The 26,035-nt window shown below is 42.7% G+C and overlaps 1 protein-coding gene across 1 annotated transcript in view; it reads right to left on the bottom strand.

The window, feature by feature from the left end:
• The window catches only part of RASGEF1A (RasGEF domain family member 1A), a 211,593-nt gene that overhangs the window by 85,051 nt on the left and 100,507 nt on the right, over window positions 1-26,035 (bottom strand). Inside the window, exon 2 of the mRNA XM_028729203.2 lies at window positions 3,996-4,110. Coding sequence (XP_028585036.2) covers window positions 3,996-4,037 — 42 coding nt within the window. The 5' untranslated portion in view covers window positions 4,038-4,110. The remainder of the gene's footprint in view (window positions 1-3,995; window positions 4,111-26,035) is intronic.

The raw sequence follows: 26,035 nt of genomic DNA, 5'->3' as shown, positions 1-26,035 counted from the left end.
CACAGTGCCATTGCTAGAATCAAATTTGGGATACTCGGTGTCTGTTTTAAAGTAAACAAACATACAGAAAACCCAAGGAAAAAACAATTCCTCTATCAGATTATGGATCTCCAACTTCTTGTCTGGCCTCTAGCAGCTGATAAACAGAGCCCAATTGAAAACAGGCCTGTGGAGCCAAATGAAAAACAGATCTGAAACGCTTTCCCATTTTTTTTATCAGGTTTGTGTTTTGGATTTGTATACACATTTTGTCTCCAGTTATTGGTAAGCCCCACACCAAAATGTTTACAATCATGTACTAATCAAGCACATAACTGAAAGGATAGTGTTACAATAGCAGCAGCATTTTTTTCTGTTTAGGGTCTTCTGCACCATAAATTTAAACCACTTTGATACTGCTTTAAAATGGGTTTAATTGGCATGGTTTGCCCCCAGCAACTAGCAATGCTAGTTTTGGCGCTGGGGGTGAAGTCCTTTTCTTTTGTGCCCCTTCATAGTACCACATTTCCCAGGTTACCTTGGTTGGGCACCAACCACATTGGAAACTAGTTTAAATTTGGAGTCACGAATATGTTTTCTGTGTTTAAACTTCACCAACATACCTCAAAGGGATATAAGTACAAATTAAATTGGGACTTATAAGTATGTGTATCTACCTCACAGAAAGTGTCTTAATAAATTCAAAGGAGACATTTGTGTTTTTAATTTCATGTCTGTTCCTTTTAGCTGTTAGTAGGCCACAGTACCATTTAGGTGCCATCGTTATGGTTTTGTTTATTTATACTGCTGAGAATGTATTGCAGCATGGGCAATGCGTGGGAGGAAACCATGACACCCACAGGTTTCCACTACGTGGGATCACATGCTGCAACTTGTGGTTAACCGGAGGAGCTCCGGACTTGCAAAGCGAAACAAAACTTGCGTGCTAATCCTTTCCCTTTGTGGCTAAGTAGGCGTGTCGGGGACTCTAGGACTTGAAACCGGAACAACCTCAGTTGGAACGTACAACAGCACTCTCTCTCTCTCTCTCTCTCTCTCTCTCTCTCTCTCTCTCTCTCTCCGTGTGTGTTTATGTGTGTGTTTCCAAACCTTAGAGCCCTCTCCAGGCACTAAAGACAACCAGGCAGTAAAAACAACAGTCTCTGCAGGATGTATGACACCACTAGAATGACCAGATCTAGGCTGTGTACACCTAATTGGCTTGAAATGCAACTCTTTTTCTCAATTCAGATTGAAGCTAGTGTGGGGCAAATGAATCAAATTCCAGTGCTTCATAAGACATTGCACAGTGGATACAGGATAGATATGGATTGTGGCTAGTCCAGAATATATACCATTTCTCAAGATCATAACAGATGTGATCTCCATCTTCTCCTTTTTATTATTAGTTTTTGTTGACTGTTGTTTAAACCAGGGACTAATACAGTGCTTTTAGCAGTAAATGTACTAATACCCACCCACTTTTACAGTTCATCCCCTACACATTAAGCATCCTATTCTATTTATATCAATATATACCTGGTTTTATCTCAATAAAGATAAATTTCAGATTTCTTAGGATCTATGAAAAGACTAACATCAAACTTTGAGCAAGAGCTTCTCAGAACACAGCCCACATGATATGGTAGGATTAGTTTATCAATAAAGATTTAGCAGATACAGGACTAGCCTTATTAATATCATATCCTTTTCCTGATACAGGAAAGATCTCTTTTATGCATGTTCAATAAAACTGAATGACCCGCATCTTACTCCACTTACATTTTTATTTCCTGGTATGTACACCTGGATTACCGTCTTGCTGTCCTCCATATTTCTATGTAAGTGTGCAGGACGATAGCCTTAGCAGGATGTGACACTAAACACATTGATAAAAAGGTGTGGGGAGAAGGTAATGCTTCGCTCTCCAGCCACAAGCCTGATCATTCAGTCCAGACACTGAAATCCTGCTCCGAGGGCCTTCTGTGGTTCCCTCATTGTGTGAAGTGAGGTAACAGGGAACCAGGCAGAGGGCCTTCTCGGTAGTGGCGCCTGCCCTGTGGAATACCCTCCCATCAGATGTTAAACAGATAAACAATTATCTGATATTTAGAAGACATCTGAAGGCAGCCTTGTTTCAGGAAGTTTTTAATGTTTGATGTCTTAACTGTGTTTTAGTTTATTGGAAGTTTCCCAGAGTGGCTGGGGCAATCCAGTCAGATGGGTGGCATATAAATAAATTATGGTGATGATGGTGATGATGATGATGATGATGGTGATGCAGGAATGCTTCAGCATTATCTAGAAATATGCTATTACTAGGATCAGGCAGAGAATAAGGACGGTACAGTAAACCGAAAGGTCCCTATTTTTATCTGCGACGTGCTGAAATGTTACTAAAGTTTACTAGATGGGGCAAATCAAATATAGGCAATTAAATATCTCAGTAATAATAATAAAAAGTAAGAGGGGCTAAAGAGAGAACAAAGGAAGCAGGAGAAGCAGGAAAGAAAAGTGCATGGGGAACAGTCTAAAAAACAAAGACAAAAACAAGCTTCAAAGCTAGAGCAAATAAAGCTGTTTTAAGAAGAGCAAGAAATCGAAGAGAAATTTGACCAATGCAACAGCAATGATTAAAGGGTTGGAACTCATGAGAAAAATTGCTCGGTGTGTCTGGGTGTGTTTAATATAGAGAGAGGAAATTTAAGGGGAGCCATAATAGCAGTTTTCAAGAGTCTAAAAGGCTGCCTTGAAGAAGAGGTTGAACAAATGTTTCTTGGGCTCATTCCCTGGCATTATTACAGAAAAGCAGATCTGGGTCTAGAAACTCTCCATGAATCGATAAAGTGCACTCTTAGTCTATAAGGTTCCACAAGAACCTTTGCTGTTTTTTCCACCTTTTAAATATCACTGAACTTTTTTTTTAACAGACACCTCCCCACCAATATGTCCCGCATTGACACCTCCAGAAAACATATTTAATGCTTCTAAGGAGGACTACAAGTTTTAATCAGTTTAATTGCTTGATGACACAACTCAGACTTCAGACAGTTATTCAATAGGGGTTATTTTAATTGGTGAGGATGACTTTAAATTAGTTGTACAGCAAATTAAATATTTCTTTGTCACTTTGAGGCTATAATAGTTTTTATGTATTAGGGGAAGGAATTAAAAAATAATAATACCGAGAATGACCTTTCTAAGAACAAATGCTACTTTTTGTTTTGTTTATTGCATAAGGAAATGTAAGATTACCAAAATATAGGTGGCCTTGGGGTAGGTCCTCTGCTGGGTTATGGAAGTGAGATGGTGCAGCTGTGGATTCTAATTCCCCTCTTTGAGACTGTACCCCTGGTTTTGAGAGGCGAATCAGCCTTAGTCCCAGTGGCGTAGCGTGGGGGGTGCAGGGGGGACCGGCCGCACCGGGCGCAACATCTGGGGTTAGGGCAAATCCACAGGTTAGGGGGCGCAAATCCATGGGTTAGGGGGCGCAAATCCATGGGTTAGGGGGTGCAAATTACTTGCCTTGCCCCGGGTGCTGACAACCCACGCTACGCCACTGCTTAGTCCTCTTCTTTGTGCGACCTACTGTTGGATTGGACACTGGGCCACTTTGGAGTTGGTGGTACTCCTAAGGTAGACTGTGAATGTCCCACATCTGTGATTTTTGTTCCTCTGAATCTCTGTGCAAAATATCTGGGACTGGGTCATGACATGCACAGCACTATCAAATGTCAGTGCTACATATGTGTTTACTGAATGGAAAGCTGGCCCTTCAAACATTCGCGAACTATTCACAGTTGATGAGGAAAACTTTGAATGTTGGGAAGTTTCAAATCTGAGTGGTTTTTGCTTTTAGCATCAGCCGCAGTTGCCAGCCACACACCCTTTTTGAAATAATAATAATTTATTATTTATACCCTGCCCATCTGGCTGAGTTTCCCCAGCCAAATAAAACCAAATGCTTGAAAACAAAACCTATAAATATAAAGTGGATAACAGAAAACAGAACTTACTTTACATTTCTTTACAGCAGCATTGCACGGTGGTTCTGCCATCCAGACCTTTCTAGGAGGTGGACTAGGAGCTATTTCCCTCTGCAGTTTTTGTCATCGATCTTGCCACCTTCTCCTTTAAAATAAGGTGAGTACCAAATTAGTGTTTGGGTTCTTCCGACATGTTTCTCCAAACCTAGATAAATACTGCCTTCTGTCTAGTTTTGTTTGAAGAGAGATGCTGTTTTTGGAAACTGCCATTTTATTGTGTTGCTGAAGTTCGATGTTACATTGTTCAAACACTGTTGTCATGGTAGATGAGTTTTGAGAACTCTCAGTGGATGATGATGATCATGGTGATTTAATAAATTTATATATTTAAATTATGGAATGTCACAAACCTAGACCAAGTAAAAGATCTCTTGGACAGTTTTGTTTTATTTTTATTTTTTTAAAAAAAATCAGTTACATAGGGTGCTCATGAGTTGCAAACAGGTCAACTGGCATCCTTAGGGGTGGTGACTATTGATGTGGGAAGTTTATAGCTAGAATTCTATCTTCTTCTTTATCCCCAAGCAGCAAATTTCCACAGAAAACCCCAGTGACTACAGTGGTACCTCAGGTTAAGTACTTAATTCGTTCCGGAGGTCTGCTCTTAACCTGAAACTGTTCTTAACCTGAAGCACCACTTTAGCTAATGGGGCCTCCCGCTGCCACCACGCCGCCGGAGCATGATTTCTGTTCTTATTCTGAAGCAAAGTTCTTAACCCGAGGTACTATTTATGGGTTAGGGGAGTCTGTAACCTCAAGCGTATGTAACCTGAAGCGTATGTAACCCGAGGTACCACTGTATTTCTATTGTGTTATTTTGGCTCTGCCATCCCTACAATAATCTCATGTGGCTACTTCAGTTAGTCCCTCAATGTTTTTGTATTTTGCTTTAGGTCTCATTGTATAATGGGTTGGCCATCTTAAACTGTGATTTACTCTAAGTATTATCTGATGTTGTTTGGTTCCATTATGCCTTTACTTGAGATGGGTGAGTAGCAGACTTGGTGCAGGAGTGCTAAAATGTAGCAAGAATGGTGATATTGCAAGAATGCATGTCGTTCTTCAAAGCAAGCATATCAACAAGACTAGGAGGACAACACAAACATGTCAACAAGACTAACTCTGGAAACTCAAAGGCAGCCATTTTCTCCCTTTAAGAGAACTATTTTCCAATAGTACAAATGACAAAAACAGGCCACTGTTGTTTTCAGCAGGGAGGGGGAAACCTTGTGTTTTATGAAGCAGAACAAATAGCAGCTAATAAAATGAAATGGTGCTTATTTTGAATAAGTGGGAAGTTATAGTAGGAGCATAAATTGCTGGTGGTTTTGACACCTTTCATTCACTTTGTGATTCCAAGTTAGTCTGTGGTTTCAGAGCTTTTGAACACCCACACTATCCTTTTCTCCCTGATAGGGACTAAATGCAGCTTACAGATAAAAAAGCCCTCCAAACTTAAGTTTCATTTTCTTTCATGGAAACTGGGTATGCAGCTGCTCTAGTAATTTATTGGATTTATCTATTTACCTTTCTTCCGGGTGCTGCGAGCAATTCACACACTGGATCTTGGGGAGACAGAGGGCAGATATCCAGTTACTGTGTGCCTTCCAGCAGCAGGCACAACACACCACTGTGTCCATTTTGCTGGCATGCCCCGTTCTCCACTAGCTGGCACCCTGTTCCTTTCCATCAGGGAAAAAGGGTGCTTTGGTACAACGAACATCTTTGCTATCGCTTATCATGGGACTGAACTACAAATGACACTTTACCACTGAGAATTAGGTTTGATCCACACTAATTTTCCTCTGTGCTTTCTAGGCTTCCACTGGACCCTCTGAATGTTCTTTTTGGTCACTTGTAAACTTCTTGAAGGTTTTGCGAAGAGGAGTCCTCAAAGGGCCTGGTTGATTTCCATGGGTGAGCACCAGGCTTCTCACCCATTCTTAACTGCAGTTGATGAGCCTAAAGTAAGGCAGCTTTATAGATTCAGGTACTTGAAGAGTCCTAGGGCTTGTGACCCCACCCCTAGGGCCCACTTCCCAGATCATGAGCCTAGTAAGTGTGTAGCTTTTCAAGCACATTCCTCCAAAAAGTAGATATTTATGAGCATATGATAATAACCTCTGCCACAATGTGGTGTTAATGGCAATCTGTGACGACCACAGGAGGCATGAACTGCAACCTTACAATGACCCTTTATATGTATTTTCCTATCAAAAGATTTCACAATACATATCTGGGTTTTTGTAGGGATGTGCATTGACAGGCATAATTAGCTTGAAAGAGGTAATTACAGCAGCGTTGCCTCTGCCTTGGTCCAAACATAAAATTAATGATGCACAATACAGCCTTATATGTGCCTCGTGTACTGTTGGGAGTAGATAGTTAATGGTTTTGAAAATATATAAACACATATCCCAAAACCCTTCTCTGATACTGAGGAACTACATATGGTAGAGCTTTAAGACAGGCATAGGCAAACTCGGCCCTCCAGATGTTTTGAGACTACAATTCCCATCATCCCTGACCACTGGTCTTGTTAGCTAGGAATGATGGGAGTTGTAGTCCCAAAACATCTGGAGGGCCGAGTTTGCCTATGCCTGCTTTAAGATAAAGAGCTGAACTTCTCAGGACATGCAGTCAACTCAAAGATTCCACATGCAACAGCACACAGGAGTGAAGATCTGCACACTGTCCCATGTCGCACATGATCTTTGCATGTGCAAGTGCCTACACAAGAAAGCCCATCTATTGTGAAAAGGGCTTGATGTGATGTTGGGAGCAGGAGCTACTAATCAAAGTATTTATGTGCTAGCATTAAAGGTTATGCTTGCAGGGGGTGGGCAGGTGTACAATCCCCAGCTTGTTCCTGTGCCCTGCCATATAATAGCTTTAATGTCTGAACTATGTGAAGAGAAAGTCCACACTCTTCCATGTGTGCTTCGTTCCTCTCTGTATCTCTTTTTTTTACATGTCAGTAGCTACACACTCCAGTTTTCACTCAGTATTGCCTAGCAATTTCAATTCACATGGTTGTGTTTTTTTATATAAATCTGTCTTCATATTTGCAATATGCTGGTGTACACTTCAGAGTTGCCATGGGAATGGTGCTGAAAATAGCTTCCCATATCAAGCGATCCCTGCCTGGTCTGTAACATTTAGAAGCACTTGCCAGCAGCCAGAAATGTGGAGTCGATTTGTGATGGCCAATCCCTATACAATGCTCAATAGCTTTTTATATTTGTGAAGGATATGCCTCTATGGGGAGGCCGTTTCAGCGGCATTCCCATGATGACTGTGTGATACTCACTCTGACACTTCAAACTCTGACACCTAGATGTACAAGGGAAGGCCCAAGAATATATGGTTTGACAGTCAAATATGTGTCTAATATTTTATTTGCAATATCAGGCAATTTCTTTTGTTGTTGTAGTATGCTCAACCCCACTCCCTGAGACTCATGCTCAGATAGAGAGAAGTGAGTCAGATCTAGTGAACACTTGGATACCAAGGGAGTGGTTTCCCTAGCAACAGTAACAATGTGAAGTGCTCTTTAGAACTTCCCCTCTGTGTTCATGCCGGCTTTCTCATGTGACATTTGCTGCAATGCTGCAGAGAGCTTGTTTGTCGAAGTTACGGATTCTTCTAAATAAGACTTTCCACATTTGGTTTCTCTATTTCCACCCCCTCCCCGCCAATGACTTGCTTTTCAGTGACTGACAAGCTTCCTCTGCTTCCAAAGGACTGGCTTTTCCATTGGACGAATGGAGCATTTGTGCTGCTAGGAGGAAGCAGAAGATTCTCAAATGGAAAATGAAAGAATGAAGGGGGGGGGCAAGGAGCCTGAGAAGGAGGTGAAAGTGGATCACACACAGGTGACAGGACACTTGACCAACTGCCATAGTCGGTAGATTTAAGAAACCATTACTACAACTGGGATGGCAGATATCTAGCATAATTATGGTTGGTGAATTTGGCTCTCAGTAAGGTCTGCTGGGACGCAGGTGGCGCTGTGGGTTAAACCACAGAGCCTAGGACTTGCTGATTAGAAGGTTAGAATCCCTGCGACGGGGTGATCTCCCGTTGTTCGGTCCCAGCGCCTGTCAACCTAGCAGTTCGAAAGCACGTCAAAGTGCAAGTAGATAAATAGGTACCGCTCTGGCGGGAAGGTAAATGGCATTTCCGTGTGCTGCTCTGGTTCGCCAGAAGTGGCTTATTCATGCTGGCCACATGACCCGGAAGCTGTACGCTGGCTCCCTCGGCCAATAAAGCGAGATGAGTGCTGCAACCCCAGAGTCGGTCACGACTGGACATAATGGTCAGGGGTCCCTTTACCTTTACTAAGGTCTGCTGTAATTGGCAGAAATCTTTCTCAGCCTTACCTGAAGATACTGAGGATTACACATGAGACCTTTTACATGCAGATGATCTCATGGGAAGGGAAGCTCAGAAGGGGTATGGAAAACTACTCCTCATCTTCCTTTTGAGGTTATTTTAGGTTACGCAATAAGGAATGTTGTATCTATCCCACAAATATTAACTAGTTGCTTTTCTCTCTCTCCATGTTAATGTCTCTGGAGCAAGGTATCAAATAGATAAAGTTAACCTGAACTGGGTTGTGAAAGCCAGTGTGGTGTAGTGTCCAAAGTCTTGGGCTAGGATCTGAGAGACCAGGGTTGAAACCCCACTCAGCCATGAAAATCACTGAGCGACCTTGGACCAGTTCCTGCCTCTCAGCCTAACCGACCCAGTGAGAATAAAATGAATAGTGGGAGAACCATATACACCACCTTGAGGTCCTTGGAGGAAAAGTGGCATATAGATGTAATAAAAACAAATAAAATATGTGTAGTTACAGGCCACAGTGACCAATAATGATGTCTGGTGGGGGTACAGCTCCATTTACACTGGCATTTCTTAATTGCAAACTTTGGAAAGGTCACAAGGGGGGGAAATTAGTGACTGCTTTGCATGTGTGAAAATGGGCTTTTAGCCTTTTACTCACGTGAACAGTTAATTTACTAGGACAATTTTATGAGGAGTTGTTGAACAACTATTATTCCCTCTTGCACTCTGCATCGTCTGTCTGACCTCTCACCAATCCTTTGCAAGTATGTCCCATTGCCCTCTTTATAATGCAGATTCTTCTGTACAGCTCAGTGCTAAGTTTATCAAGTCACTTCAAGTGCCTCTTAGTTTTTCACAGCGCTGAAAAGAAACTTTCTAATAAGAGCCTTTGCAAAGCCTGCTCCTAATTAATCAAAGCTGTTTGGAAGGGAAGCTTATTTGCCAGCGGTTAACACAGAGACATGAGCTATTGTGGGAACCTTGCTGATCCTCTGTTTTAACAAGGCAGATGCAGCTTAACATTGCTGTTGAACTGATGACCTATGGCTACGATGCCAAAGGAAACAGGGGAAAGCAAACAGGCAAGCCATTGGTCTGGAATTGCCTGCTCCTTTGCTGTTGTTTTCAACAATGAAGATTAGTGACACCTATGGGTAGCATAGGAGAGCAGCTGGGGGTTTTCTTAACTAAGGCTTGCCTTCAGATGCATATTTTTAGATTTTAGCTAAAGCCGGTGGTTTCAGTGCACTGATGGTGTATGTCTGAATTGAGCATAGATAACAGATTCCAAAACACCAACATATAGCCGTAGAGACAACTTTCCAGGGACATGGAACAGGAATCAAAACAACACAGAAGGAGGATTGATCCAAAAATCATCTGACAGTCCCAAAGCCCCTGCTTTTTCTTCACTGCACACAAAAGAACATGCTCATATGTTTTCAAGAAATCACCCAACAAAAATAAATAAGCCCATTTCTTCTTCTTAGCCTAGTACTATTGCCCATGAGCTGGGTCCCAGGAAGGGGCTTTGCAGGTCAAAAGGGTTAGGGAATGTATGTAGAAGTGGTCTGAATTCTCAATATCTTCCATTAATGGTCACATTATTATAGTCTGTATTGGATATTCTATCGATTTTAAAAAGAACAGGTTCTGACTGATAAAATGAATTCACTGTGGTTGTTGCAAAGTAGATATGAACAGGGCAAATCGGATTTCCCCCAAGACTCTGAGGGTCAACAGAGGTAGGGCGAGCCCCCAAGTCAATTGTGTTTCAGAGTAAAGTCCTTCTTTTCTCCCATATATGGAAACATCTACCATTCACTCATGGAGGAAAAGGGCACAATTGATGTCAGGACAAAATGTGCTCTTTAGTTTGGTCGATAGGGTGCATCCTGACACCCTACTTGGTGTGTGCATGTCTCTCTGTGTGGCACCCTAACAGAGATACCAATGTGTTTGTGTGTGTAAAGAGCATCAATTAGGGAAAGAGCATCATTTCCACACACTCACAGTTTCTGTGCTATGTGGGTTCCTTCTTACCTATGTGATTGGAACAAAGGATGTTTAGGAGATAGAAATGAACCATGTTTGGCTCACAAAACCAAGTTAGGATTATGCTAATTCCTTGCTTGAAGGAAACAAGTCAAGACCTGTTGATTTTGTCAGGCCTACAGGAAAGGGCCTTTCTTTTTTGCTGAAAGCCATTTTGTGATCCCATTGGGTGGAAACATGAACAGGGTTGAAAACTGGAAATGAATGAATGAATGAATGAATAAATAAATAAATAAATAAATAAATAAATAAAGGAATGGTATCTTTATAGTTTAAGCATCAGAAGAACTGATGTAATCAAATGAGAGAACAGGTGTGATTTGACCCAATAAAGTATAAATTATCTTGACATGGCAATTCTGTGAATGGGTTGATGATTTCCAAGTCTCCTATCTGAGCCAAGTGGCTGGTTTAATAATAACCTACTTTAGCTTACAAACCACTCTTGTCGTGTGTACTGTATGTTTTCAACTGAACATGACTGCCTTGTAGCAAGGTACATTTTCCAGGCTTGAGTTCTAATTTACTTATTATGAGCTTTGGTCTCAGTAAGTAATTTGTTGATCTATCCCAAGATACTTAGGTTGTTTCTGAAATCGGAGTGTCTTGTCTTCAGTCACGCAACATGAAAATGCTTTAGTGCCAGTTCTTGCTCAATGTTGGGTTAATGGGTTCACATACATTGTGAAGTCACTCTGTTCAATGTTCTGACTCGATTCAATGTCAAGAAATGTACCAATACCTATGTGGTCATTGGAGGAATGTCAGGCACGGTAACTACTCTCTGATGAAGTAACAACTCGGATATGATGAAAAGGAAGTTAAATGATCGTGCACCAACGATTTCTGGTTTCTTAAACTCTGCCCCACTCATTATAAAACAAGAAGCTTAAAAGAAATTAGGGAAATTCTCTTGCTGTTATTTTTGAGTGCTCAGACTTCCCTTTAGTGGTTTATGGTGTCACAAACTGGCTGGCTGTCAAACTTGATGCCCTACTGATAGCTTATAGAATAGACTAGGTTACTCCCACCACCCCCGCCCTAAGGGGGTGATGCCATTAATACTAAGAGGAAGCATTTTGTGGGGAAACTGATAAATGAATAAAAAGGAGAATTACGATTGCAATATGAGCAATTTTCTTATTCCTTACTCTGTTGTTGTTGGTTGTTGTTTTTTTTACACTACAGGGGAATTATTCAACCAAATTTTGCTCAGAGTAGACTAAGTTAGGTCCATTAATTTCAGTGGGCCTACTTCGAGTACAACTTAGTTGAATATTGCTCCCAAACCTCACTGCATTTTATCGCTAGGAATGTGCTAGCTGTGTAGCAGTGCTGCAAGCCCGTTTTTAAGATTTCATGGCTTCAAAGAGATTTTATAGATTAGTTTCTCTGTGCAAGTGGGCATTTGTTGCCATGGATTGCAGTGTGAGCGATGGCAGAAACCCTCAATTCTTCAACAGTGTTCATTAATAGCATCCTGTTTCGCACTGATACAGTTTTTCTATTCCCATATAGGCTTTCATTTTATCTTATGAGATTTAGATTATGATAAATAGGCCCCCTCTGGCTATATTGGTTGCAGTAACATTATTAAGATAAAGGACTGTAAACCTTTGTTGGCTAGAATTTGCTGATGGTAGTAACTAAGTATGAGTCACTTTGTGTCAAATCCAATTTAGACCGTAATGGGCAGACAACAATTATCAATTTTATTACTAATATTACCAGTGCTTCGTAGAAAGAAAAAAAGAAAGAAAGAAAGAAAGAAAGAAAGAAAGAAAGAAAGAAGAAACAGCTGCATGTTTGTTCTGTATTACTACTACTACCTTTCTTTCTGAAGATTATTTAGTAGCACTCTATGAAGGAGAAACATCCCAGGGTCATTGTCTAAATGAATGCATTTCTATTTTACTCAGTGTGTATCCAGGGCCGGCTTACCCATAGGTGCTAGGGGTGTGGGGCACCCAGATGCCGGGCTCTCAGGGGCTGAGATTTGGAGATTCTGGGGCTGAGATTGGGAGATTTGAAGAGCCAGGCCAGCCAACAGCCACTGGCGAGCAGAGCAGAGCCCATTGGAGTGCTGCAGGCTTTTCTGCGGGTGCTGAGGCAGCCAGCCGGCTCCGCCCTCCTGTGAGCCTGGGATTGGCAGGCTGTCGAGAGGCCTGCCCAGCGCACGCATGCTGCTCACATGAGGCATGCAGCTTCCCTCCCAGGGTGCGCAGCTTCCCTCCCAAGCCTCTGTGGGAAATGCTCTCCTCCTGCAGCGGCATGGGAGAGAGTTGTGCGCCCGTCACCCATATGGCTGGAGGGTGCACAGCTTTCCTCCCAAGCCTCTGTGGGGATTGCTCTCCTCCCACCACTCAAGCGGCATGGGAAAGAGTTGCATGCCCCCCCCAAAAAAAGCTCCACAACTCTGAGCTGCCCCCCCTAAAAAAACTCAAAAACTTTGCCCATTAACCATTAACCTAATATGCTGTGTCCAAGTGTCTTTATTCATCACAGGGGGAGGCCTCAGGGTCTTGACGCGCAAAATACCATGCAGTGACCTGTTTTTTTGAAGGCTTCATCAGTGGGTGTTTGGTTAGCTCAGGGCCCTGTTATCAATCCCACTTTGGTACTTACCAGAGATTGCCATGACCATGACTAGTCTAGGTTGATGAACCACAAGGTGGAAGGTTATGCTGGGGTGGAAAAGCCCTCTCAACCAACTTCTGGTGAAGTAGCTATGGTAACATGGTATAAAGGAAAGCTATTGTTAAGGCATGTGCACTGCCTTGACCCCAAATTGAGGGGGCCATGGCCGTGCAACGTCAATACTTCATGCACACATGCCCTGTGGTGTATGTGCATGGTGTCAGCATGCAATAAAGCCTGTGAACATGATGTCAGCATGCCCTGCAGCATGCTTGCACCATCACTTGTGCGCGCAGTGGAGAGTGCTGACATCACTCACATTTGCCATGGGGCATGCTGACATGTCGTGTGAATGCCCCCCAACCTGTGTGTGTGATGTGAACACACCCTGTCTGTGGCACGTGTGCATGGCCACCACAAAGCTTTGAGAGGGCCCAGCTACATCACTGAATTATTATTTTTTGGGTCTGCCCCCCCTTACTTGGTGTGCCTATGGTACAGTACGTTTTTGAAGTGTGTGTGTGTGTGTGATAGATGTATATTAATATCAGTATTGCAGGCACAACAGTTCCATTTTTTAGGAAGCAGAGAGCTGTAGTTGAAGGAGAATGTTCACATAATGGGCATTGATTTGTTGGAAGAAAGTGAAAGGCCAACAAATTGTTAATAATTCATGTTAATGCATTGGAAATAGAGTCACAGAAAGGGTCACTGAAAGTTCATTATACTGCCTATTTCCCTTTTGATTATTAGTGCCCTGTTTCAGCAAGAAGAAGAATTCAGAGGCTTCATAATGCTTGCTTTTTGTGAAATATGGGTACTCTTGGAGGGTATGCAGGGTGAGTATTCAATCATATGATTTTCGCACTGTGCAGTTGCATAGTAGTGCTGGAACTTCACCGCATACCTCTGCTGATTATGCAATTCAGCTCTGAGACAGAAGGAAGTGGAAGTTTCCTGGAGAAGCAATGATTTGGTATTAGAAAGGCTCAGCATCAGCTTCATTGCATTGCCACTTGTGCCTTCTTCATCAGCCAGCTACCCTCATTAAGGATGCTGCTGGAAACTGGTTCACCTTGAACTTAAAAGGCCTCTGGTGTGCACAGATTTGGCATGGAAATGAGTATCTCTTTGCGAAGGGGTAAGAACACTGAAGAGCAGAATTAGTATCCTGTAGAATACTTCAGATAGGGAATGGCTCAACTTTATGGGCTGAATTCCTATGGGTTGAATTACTACTTGCAGAAAGCCACCTAGGAGGGAAAGTTGAGGTTTATGTAAGGCCTGGCTTAGCAATTCCTATTGGTTGGGCGCTGCTGCCACCTGCTAGAATTGCCTCCAGTTGCAGCTGCTGCTTTTCTGCTGCCAACTGCTGTTTGGAGTTCCTTACTGCAGTGCTCTCAAAATTCTGCCTCTTGCTCATCGATTGCAATCCTGAACCAACTGTAAGGCCTAAAGGCACATACTTCATTTGCTACAGCTGGACCTCAGGAGGAGGTCGGGCACTCTAGATTTAGATACATGTCTCTGTACTGTTATCTCTTGTATTATTATTATTTAAACACACAATCCAAGCAGGGCTAGACTAATTCATGTACTATAGGCCTCACAATGGCCATTAGCTATAGTGGCTAAGTGGAACCTCCATCTTGAGATTGTCTGTAAATGCTTACCTCTGGTTACCAGCTACTGGGAAGGAAGGAAGCAACATGCACCTTCATGTCCAATTTTTTGAGATTCCCAGGGGCATCTGTTTAGCCACAGACTAAGTGCTGGGCTCAATAGACGGGTAGCCCAATCCAGCTTAGGCTGTTCTTGTGCTTCCTGATTTCCTGCACGATGAAGGGTAGAAATCTGCATTCTTGTTTTGTTCTGCGGGAAGGAGACGCTGCTCATTGCATACACTCGGCAAATCAATACTAACAAACCAACCCTATATTCTCTCAGGTTGTAGCTGGGTGTGTGTGCGCCAGGACAGCCATAGCCCCGGACGCACGATTTTTGGGTGGTGAGCCAAGCACCCCTCAACACGGATCCCTGTTCCATCCTGCCCATTGCCGGGGGATCTCTAGGCCCTGGCCTCACTACCGCATCCCCAGCCCCCTTGCTGAATGGCCACATGGCCAGTGTAAGGGGGGATTTCCCTGCCAAGGGCTGCGTCAGCCAGCCACTCCTCCCTGCATGGGTGGCAGGGGTGCATCATGGCTCCGGGGGCTAAGGCTGAGATGATGTGTGGGTTCTGTGAACCCTCTGTGCCCTGTGCGCATATGCGCGGTATGAGCGTTGGCCTGGCGCTGTGGCTTCTGTTGACCCTCCGCGTCCCACCCCTGCCCAGCATGCGCAGACATGCACACATACTCTGGGCACCAGAAAAGAACATAACACCACTGATTTGAAGGGTAACATCCTGTGGGCTGTGCAAACCAAAGTGAAAGCAAACAGCTGCAAACCCAGGCTCCAGTGTGGCAAAGCACACACTTTTCGAGTGGAATTGGTGGTGATGTTAAGACGGAGTGTGTGTGCACGAGTGTGGTTGCACATGGATGTGTGGTGTGCTTATGGCAGCTTCTCCAGTTTTAAATGTGCTTTCAGGCCCCAAACGATTGGTAGCCCTGATGGAAGCTCACCCAATGTCAGTGGTCATTTCCTGTGATTCATCTCCTAGCATCTGGTACCCGAGGGACACGTTATCTCTGAATATGAAACACATGATAGTGTGATTGTAGGTTTATTCAGGTGTTCAAAGCATACATGAGAGAATGAAGTGTATGCACCACTCCTGCCACAAACTTGCTTGCTCCATCCCAACCTTCACATATTGAGGCTGTAAACCTGTAGGGAGATTCTGTGTTCTGCCAAACGTTCAAAGCATCACCCTTCAGACTGCCTCTCTCAATGTATGAAAATCAAGGATGGAGCTGGTAGGGACAGGAACATGTGGTCTTCCTTCCATAATTTCTCCCCCCAGGTTTTATTTGAACACGCAAATAAGGCTGTAATTGTTGGGCAACCTGGAATAAAAATCGTGAAGAAATGAAATTCAGGATTCTTTCTAAGGATTCATTCTAATTTAACTGATTGCTGTCAATATAGTCATCACATGTTGCTGGAGAGTAGGACTTCAGTCTTGGGACCAATTTAATCACCTGCAGTGTTAGTGCTGTGCTTTTTGCTAAAAAATACCCACCCACTAGATTGAAAATTGTGTTTTGGTAACACATGGAAGTTTTGGTGATGTGTGTTGCCAGTGTGGTTTCTTAATTTTTTAAATACCAGAGTTTGCCCTGGCATGGGTAGCAAACAGGTTTTTAGCATCTGTTGCAGCACTTTCACTAATGTGGACAGAATAATCTCGAGTCTATCAACTAGGCTTTGGGAATGTGTGTGTGTGCCCATGTGTAACACACTATTTCAGTAACATGCCAACAGTGCCTTGGTCAAATAACAACAGAAACAGAATTACAACATCGCATTGGGTTCTAAATTAACAAATTTGATATATGACTGAAGACAATAGATTGAGACTGATGGAAAACCAATAGCTCATTACAAAAATATTTGAAGCAAGAAATAACTGGCCAGTTCTGACCCTTTCTCACACTTTGCTGTATGGAAAGTATCTAGTAAAGAAAGCTGAACTTTAGTCTGTTTTCATACTGATTATGGATTCATATTCGTTTTTGGTAAATCAAATGTAAATCAAAATCCCTGTGCAGAGTAGCAGTGATGTTCTCTGAAGGTAAAAGTGATTACCACATAAATGGATTTTAATGCTTCTTTTGATTAGGTTCTATACTCTTTTTATTTAGCTCATCATGAGCATGTTAGTTCTGTTCCACTGAAATAGCCATTCTCAATCATACAGAGTAAATGTTGTTGCTTTTATGATGACAATAACTTGGTGTGATGAACAAGAAACCTGAAGCAAAACAAGATTGCTACAATAATGTCTACTTGAGAACGAAGTGAGTTTGCTGATTTAATATTGATTAATTTAACAGTAGCGTTTAAGTATGTGCTTAGGAGCATAGCTGGGCAGAGAGATGCTAAAACCATGGGTTTGCACTGATAACATCAGTTTTGAAAATCAAGTCATAGATGAACCAAAAGAAGCATCCTGCAATTGGTCAATCACTTGAATACAGAAGCCCCATTTTTAAGGATGACGTTGGGCCACTGTGAAACTGATTGTGTCTACAATATCTTTTGTTGAGATCAAAGTTACACATGTTTCATAGCACAGAATACTGTTGTGATCTCAACCTCATATTTCTGTTATAGAATTTGCTATATATCCTACTAAATGCAAGATTTTGGTTTTGTGGATACATAATATTTTCTGCTCTTCTAGCTGTGGTTAGAGACCCACACCTTGGGGCTTCCACCTCTGCCTTGCAATTAAGCCTCCTTTTTTTCATTCATTATCCTGATATAGCATTATATCTGCACCACAGATTAACTCTGGGTACCTTTGACCAGTGCTTGCAAAACCAATTTCAGTGCTGAAGTAGCTGATGTCTGTAGTTATGAATTGGCAGTGGGTGCTAGCATCCATCAGTAACAATGCATGCTTTTCTATGCATTTCCACACAAAACATACACTTTTGTAATCCCCAAATGTGCATTTTTGTACCTTTTTTATTAAACTGAAAGTGGATCACAAAATTTGGAGAAGTACACAGTCTGATGGTTAATTCTGTTCTGATCTGCACATAAGTCCAGGAGCTGCACATTAGGTCTGTGGGGCAGACTGAACAAAATTCTCCTCTATCCCTAGTTGAAATAAGGACAGAAATTTGCACCCCTTCCTGTGCTTCAGATGATTCTCTTTACCTTGAACTTCCCATGCTACTGAGATCCAACCTGTTTGCTTGTATTTCAAGGGCTTGTACCAGAACTAACTGTTGCAATGGATTTCCCTGTTAAATGTGTGGTTTGAATGAGGGACTGTAAATTTTTGGATTTATTATAATATCTTTAAAAAACCCATCTCACTAGCATTTAACAATGTCTTCAGGCTCGTTTGTCTCAGATTACGTTGTTTCAACATCTGGTGCAATCTGAATGTTCTATGGAAACCTAGATAATGAATACTGATCTCTCCAATTCTGTCCTAATGCTCCGTTCAGCTGTTAATCCTTTACGTTTTTCCTCCTGGGTGCACCCATTTGCACCAATTCGTTTAATGGAAATGTGGGATAATCCAGTTGGTTTACTGAGCCATCTTTAAGCATTCTTGCTCTTGATCACTTACACTATTAATGTTTTACACTGAAGAGGCTAATTGATTTCCTAACTTGTTAAAAAGTTACCACTGTCCCCCCCCCCAGTCCTATTCCAGCTGTCTTAAAAACTGTATAACATGCAGAACTGTAGCAACAGCCACACACCCTCAGTTTTGGATGTAACTTGGCATCTCTGTCCAGGACAAACCTTTGGAGGAGAGGAGGGAATGGACTACATTTCGCTTGAATTTCCTATAGTACTTTTTGTGTACAAATTCTGTACAAACCCTTATTTTATCACAATGTTCCCCTGAAGACAAGGGTTGAACTGTTAAACCTATTGACGTTTGCAAAAATCAGTAGGATTAACAGTGCAATCCTACGCATGTCAATTCAAAGTTCAATGGGGATTACTCCCAGGTAAATGTGTACATATAGGGACGCGGGTGGCGCTGTGGGTAAAAGCCTCAGCGCCTAGGGCTTGCCGATCGAAAGGTAGGCGGTTCGAATCCCCGCGGTGGGGTGCGCTCCCATTGTTCAGTCCCAGCGCCTGCCAACCTAGCAGTTCGAAAGCACTCCCGGGTGCAAGTAGATAAATAGGGACCGCTTACTAGCGGGAAGGTAAACGGCGTTTCCGTGTGCGGCTCTGGCTCGCCAGAGCAGCGATGTCACGCTGGCCACGTGACCCGGAAGTGTCTCCGGACAGCGCTGGCCCCCGGCCTCTTAAGTGAGATGGGCGCACAACCCTAGAGTCTGTCAAGACTGGCCCGTACGGGCAAGGGTACCTTTACCTTTACCTAAATGTGTACAGAATTGCAGCCTTAGATAAACTGCCAGTAGGCATCAGTTCAGTCAAGAAACTTGGCCATCGCTGCACTGCCTTTAATCTTTGGGTATAAAAAACATGGTTTGGAATTGTACTTAGAAGCTGTTCTTTCTTCCACCTCAGTCCATTATGTTTTAAACAAAGAGTAGTTTAGAAAGTGGCTTTCCATTTTTTGGCTAGCATTAAATGTCCGCTGTAGAAATAAAATGAGATGCAAGTGAGTGGTGTCTGTGACGAGAGCTGGAATGAACAAAGATATGGATGCACTCCCATCCAAGAGAGGTGAATTCTCTTAACAAAGAGTAGAAGGTGCCAGTCTGTTAAGTGTGAAGAGTGATCTGTCTAGCTGTCTGTCTTTTAGATAAACAGATGACTTCATTAGCCAACACTGTCATTTCTAGCATTTCAGGGAGCTATTAAAAATCCACTTTAAAGTTTAGCAGGAGAAAAAAAATATATTCTCATTATCTCTGAAAAATCCAGACATCACACAAAACCACAAGATTAACCTTACATACCCTGCCCTTATTTAAGCATGTAGCAAGATCATTATATGACACTTTCTATGTACTTACATTTTAATGAGAATTTTGGAATAATACTAGCTTAATGCAAAATGGTTTCTGTCAGGGATTTACAGCATGCATAATTTTGCGATGTTTGTGAATCTGCTACAGCAATAATGATCCTTTGCAAATCCCTGGAATTCACTTACAGACCGAAAGGAGAGGCGGCCAAACTACAAGCATTATCCTTATTATTGGGATGTGTGAAGGGTAGCTAACCAGCTGGAAAATTACCAGCTTGGAAGGTTCAAGGCTCTATGTTCTGCTTTGCCATGACTGAGCAATGTTGATGAAAGGATCTTTTCCCCAAGCATTTCCAAGCACCTTATGTTTTTAATATATGATTCTGTATGTGTGCAGAATCCATATGCATGTAAACTGGGGGTGGGGAGAGAAACCTGGAAGCGTGTGTGTATCTGTGGCTCTGAGAGAATTTCAAATTTTTGCCATGCCTGGTCTACTTCTTCAATGTGAGTGGCAGGCCACAGTGTGGTATAGTGGTTAGAGTATCGGTTTAGGATCTGGAGATAAGGTTCTAATCCCCACTCAGCCATGAAGCTTTGTCCAGCCACTCTCCTTCAGCCTAACCTACCTCACAGGGCTGTTATGAATATAAAATGGGGGAGGACCATGGCAAGCAAAGCCATAAGATAATTCCAAATATGTTAGCTTGTCAAAAATTGCACATTTGCAGATATGTGTCCCAAACTCTTGGTAGTAGTTGTTGAGGCAGAAATATTTGCTGAAATAATTGGGTCTGGTGTGGGTGGTGATAATTTAAGATGAATAATGTTTTTGTCAGAAGCCGAACTGCAGCAGAACATCACTGCATGCAACGAATACATGGTGGAACAGAAATCTGTGCCTACTTAACACTCCTATTTGGGATGCTTTCCTGGGACTGCAAATCTCGGCTTTTTCCTTTGGGGAAATGGAAATCTTGGATATTTATTGCATCTCTATATTTCCTATTGCTCATAATTACTTAAATTAATATATTTCCCCCATCATGATCCAGCTCAATGCCTTATCCACCAAGTTGTGATGGTTACTATGAGGAAAGCAAAAACCCGCAAGCTGGCCAATTTGCTTGCAAGAGAAAATTCCTCCCTGGCTTTGAATACAGTGGCCAAGTAAACCATAGGAAGGTCCATATGCCAATTGTCTGCCCCCCTCCCCCCAAAGGGGCCCCTAGCGGACTGGGTGGGTGGGTGGAAAATCCAATGACGAACAGCCAAATGCGGCAAATGTCACCCACCTGGAAGCCTGGGTGAGCAGTTATTCTCTGTTCACCTTTCGCCTTTCTGCTTCAGTTCTTATCTGGGGCTCTTTCCTTCAGTTTTCTCTCTCTCACTTCACCCCATGGACCTCACCCTGTTCCAGCCAACCCACCTTTTCTAGATTGCTTTCCTTCTCCAGATCTGCTGCCTCTTTAGGTGCTTTCCTCTTCCTTTCCAAGGTCCTTCTGCCTGCTCTGATACGCTCTGGGAACTAATTAGCTCATCAGCGCGGTGAAAGACCTTTGACCTGCTGCATCCTTCTATAATGTTTAGGGCAGTTCAACCAATCACTGCCTGCGGCTTGACCACCAATACCACAGTATCTTAGCACAATACAATAAAGATAGATGGGGCAAAGAAAGACCCAGAGCATCCATAACTGAATCCCCCCCCCTTCTTAAATGCTTTGATTGGAAATCTTGCCCATTGACTCATTAAATTTCACAACCATATGGCAGTGATAAAGCATAACAAATAGCCTAGAAATGAACACACACAAAAGCAGTAATTCAAATAAGGAGATAGTGCTGAAGTCATAAATTGTAATAGCAGAAAACATCAAGAAAGCTGCCATGGTGAATTACCGACTTGTGTTTCCCTTTCAGTATGTTGTTGACATGCCTATATATATATAAGATGACGAGTGAGACCTCGTCGAAACGTCGCCTAGACACCCCATCTTTTACACGGGAAGACACCCGAGGACACCAAAACCTGCATTCCTGTACCCGTGAAAATCTACGAAAGCAAATATATATATATATATATATATATATATATATATATATATATATATAACCAATTTATTCTATTCAGGGTATGGGGGAAATGGGAATGCATTTTATATATGTTAAACATATTATAGTTGTGCAGGGAAACATGTACAAACCGAGTAAAAGCAGATGTTCTTGGAAACTGATTTGCTGTGCCAAGAGGAATCATTTAAAAAAGTTGCCGTATGCTAAGTTAGCAGTAATAATATGCAGAACATTTTACATTCTGTGGGATCTAACAAAAGCTGACACAGAAGAATTCAGTGGGGGTGTAGGATCAATGCATACAAAATGTATCCACATTGAAGCCATTGTTTTGACCTGTTCTGTGTTAATGTGTCAAGCACAAAAACAAGACAACAGGTAGGGTGTGTGTGTGTGTGTGTGTGTGTGTGTGTGTGTGTGTGTCAAACTAGCCCTAGATACTTCCCATACGCCCCCCCTCCAAATGAAGGTTTTGATGCGAAATACCCCCTTTACCTACACATCAGCAACTTTCTCTTGCAAGGCACAGTCAAGGGGCTCTTTAACTCCCTCCTGTGTTCACCGGCAGATTTCACAGAGCCTTGCCTTTATTGTGTTTTTGTGACACTCACTTCAACGTATAGGCAACATGCGTAACCCGCTCTCCCCCTTGTGATCATCTTCTCCTGTTAAGGTCACATTTTGGTAGAACACAAGGCTGCGGCCTTCCTAAAGTTAGACTATAAATTCCTATGCATTTTCCTTCTTGTGGCAGTCTGCGCTGCTACAGAATTCCACAAGTTAGTTTCACTTTTGGAAGGTTGATTTCAGCAAAGCTCAGAAGTGCAATCCCAGCATTCTGAAACTGAAAGAGAATAATCTCCACAAAGATGAATAGGTTTTCGATGTCACCAAAATTCATACAGCATAATCATCTTCTCTCTGAGTGTGTGTGTGTTGCCTGAATATAGCAAGGCTGGATCACACCCTGCTTGCCTTGCAGTCTTCAGAAGATGGAAACTCTGCAGGCATATTATGAACACCTTGCTTTTAAAAATAGCCACAAAGCTAATATTGACGTACATTCTGCTTTACAGAATAAATTCAGTTCTCAACATTCCGTCACCCTCTAGTGTGATTAAGAAAGAGTTTGCAAAAGAGTTTCATCACAGCCTGATTTCTTCATACCGTGAGAAGGTCTAATCCTTCTTGCTGCCTCATAGAAGAGTCATATAGTTCTTAATTTCCTACCAACTCCACTAGATTCAGGCATTCTTCATATCTATATATCTAGCTATATCATGGGTGCCAACTTGAATAAAATATTGGGGGCCCCAGGTAAGCCCCACCCTACATAATTGATCACAAGGCATGATGTACACACAGCATTTGAATACCAATGCCTATCAACTTGGGGGGCCCTGGCCCCTCAACTATTTTAGGGGGACTGAAGTGTCCTTGGCTCCTTGGAGTGGGCTCCTGTTATCTATATCTATACGTTTTGTAACTGTGAACGGCTATCGGAATTGTGGTAGAAAGTCTCCTTGGTTTTCCACACTTACAAGGAAGTGCAGCCAAGGCGGTCATGGTGTTTTCAGAAAGTATGGACACCCTGGAAGGCTGCAAAATGCCGACAGCTGGATAAATCTCCAAAGGTAAATGCAACAATGCCTCCTGCATCCCTGCCCTGAGAATTGCAGCCAAAATTTCTCTCTTATTTGGTAATTTTTGAATGTATTTTCTTTGCTCATTAATTGATGGGGACTTGTAAAAACCCAGGAGAAGTGTTTGGCACAGAACTACCTCTACCTTTTCTTCTTCTTCTAGTGCGGGCTTCCTCAACTTTGGCCTTCCAGATGTTTTGAGACTACAATTTCCATGATCCCTGACCACTGGTCCTGCTAGCTAGGGATCATGGGAGTTGTAGGCCAAAACATCTGGAGGGCCGAGGTTGAGGAAGCCTGTTCTAGCGCCTGTGAGCTACCTTTGAACAGCTCAAGGCTTGCAGGTGGTTCCTCAGTCACAGGGTAATGCTCCACCGCCTCTGAGAATGTAAATTAAAGTGGAAACCTGAAACCACTTACAGTACGATAGCTGCTTAAAATGGCCCACTCAGTATTTTTGGATGACACATAGATGATTTGTTTTATGAAGTATCTCATGTGTATAATAACTAACTAACTAAAGGGAAGAAGTGGTTGCCTGTAGATGTTGGCCACTGTGATGTCATGAACTGACAGGACAATGGAGAGGAGGAAGACCAATCACCAGAGCAGCAGGACCCATCACCCGAGCCAGAAGGGCCCTGGTCTCCACAAACACAGTGGGCTCAGAGATGTAGGGAACAGGGTGCTCTAGGTGGCTGAGGCAGACAAGGGCCCACAGCTCAGTTCCCAAGCTGGCCAGCTGGGGCTTGCTAGCTCTGGGAGAAGGTATGTGATTCCTCAGGTGGAGTAGGCTTGGAACAGGTGAGGGTCACATGCCTCATCAAGCCCAGATTCTGCAGTATAAAAAGGCGGCAGAGCTGAGGTGCTGTGTTTGCTCAACTGCCCATGTTGATGGACCTTGACCAGGAGGCTCCTGGACCTCCACACAACTGTGCTTTGTTTTTGGACTTTGAACATGGACTGTGGACTTGACATACTGACTTGCCACCAGGTAGGCCAGGGGTGCAGGACATGTAATGACCCTTGGGTGTGGTTAATATGGGTGTGTGGCATACCTGACAAGTGCCTTGAAAGAAACAGCACGTCCTGGGTTTTTTTGTGGCAGATTGTGGTGGCCATTTTGGGTGCTGTGATCTCTCGCACTGCACTCTTGACACACACACACCAAGGTACTTTTTAGGTGGCACACAAGATGTTGCCCTGAAAAAGAGCTTTTTGTGGCGAGAGTGAAGTGTTGGTCACATGACTTGCCTGGGAGCACTTCCTGGAAGATGTTTTAGGTCTGAAAAAGTTGGATGGTATGGTGTGGTTGTTCCATGACATAGTCCTTAAAATTTGCAGGCCTTCTCCGTTTAGCCACACAGTGTGTGAGAGAGATGGGTGTGGATGATGGGTGTGACATGCTACGATCCAGTCAGAAGGAAAGCTAACTTCTGGGCAGCCAGTACCATTTATACAAATGAAGCAGATTGATACCATTTCTATCACTTTGCATAAGTTGTTTGCTTCTGCTAATCATTCAAAAAGCTGAAGGCCTGGGCCTTGACAACTGGGAATCCCTTCATTTATTTGTTTAAGAAATGTATGCCTGCTTCCAACTCTATGTCTCAATGCAGCCTATGTAAAAAATCAAATGTAGATTAAAACATCAGAAAACAGAACATTAGAAAATTATTCATGGCATAAAGGCAACTCCATGATCTATGGGTAACTCTATGGGTTAGATTTTTTAAAAATGCAATTCTCAGGAAGCTGAGTTTTTCAGCCTGCACACACCTATGCAATTCTGACACATTCATACATAACTATGGTTACCACGCACCCTCCTGAAAGTGTTCAGCCTTAGAAATCTACATTTGGTGATGAGGGCATGATAATAGCTAGCTCAGTGTGTAACTGGAGTTTGCAGATAATGTTCCTGACTCCATGCAGTCAGAGTTACTGTCTTACAGTCAAAGTAGAAGGGAGATCTGTGGACTTGACATTCTCATCATTTGTATCCATGCATTTATATGAATGTGGTGTACAGGGGGAAGGGGAGAGCAGTCACTACCCCCAAACAGAATTTTAATTATAAGGAATGAACCATTTTAAGACACCCCTGATATCTCCCCCCAAAAGCAAAATAGGGAGACTGAAGATAGGGGCAACTGGAGTGTATGCAGCAGTGGAATAATTTTTGTTTGTTTCCTGTAGGTTTCTGTCTGTTTTTAAAAATAAATTTGTTTAGGGTTTTGGTCCTGTCTGCTTATAAGAGTCGGTTGCGTTGTGTTCCCTCCCCCCACCTTCTGTTAAAGCAGATTGTGTTGCTGCATAGATTTCAACACCCCTCCCCAATCCTGCTTTACTAAAGAGCTTTTAAAAATGCTTCATTCAGTTTACAGCAGGGGGAGAAAAACACAGAAAGAAGTGAAGTGTGCGCTAAACATTATTTTATAAACTGCGAGGCATTGTCTTAGTCTGAAAGGCTCGGGTATCTTCCGAGTTGCCATGGTGAGAGAGAGAAATGGCTCAAACAAATTCCTGTGGAGAACACCTTTTTTATAAAGTGAAAATCATCGTTCAATAGGCCCCTGTGCTTAATAACTCATGAAAACATTTGTGGGCATTTTCAAAGGCTGGGGTGATGTTTTCACAATGGTTTGTCTTATTCCATTGAACTGGTTGCAC

Source organism: Podarcis muralis, chromosome 6 (genome assembly GCF_964188315.1).
Source record: "Podarcis muralis chromosome 6, rPodMur119.hap1.1, whole genome shotgun sequence".
NCBI classification, from domain to species: Eukaryota; Metazoa; Chordata; class Lepidosauria; order Squamata; family Lacertidae; genus Podarcis; species Podarcis muralis.
This window is presented reverse-complemented; position numbering and strand designations above follow the sequence as displayed.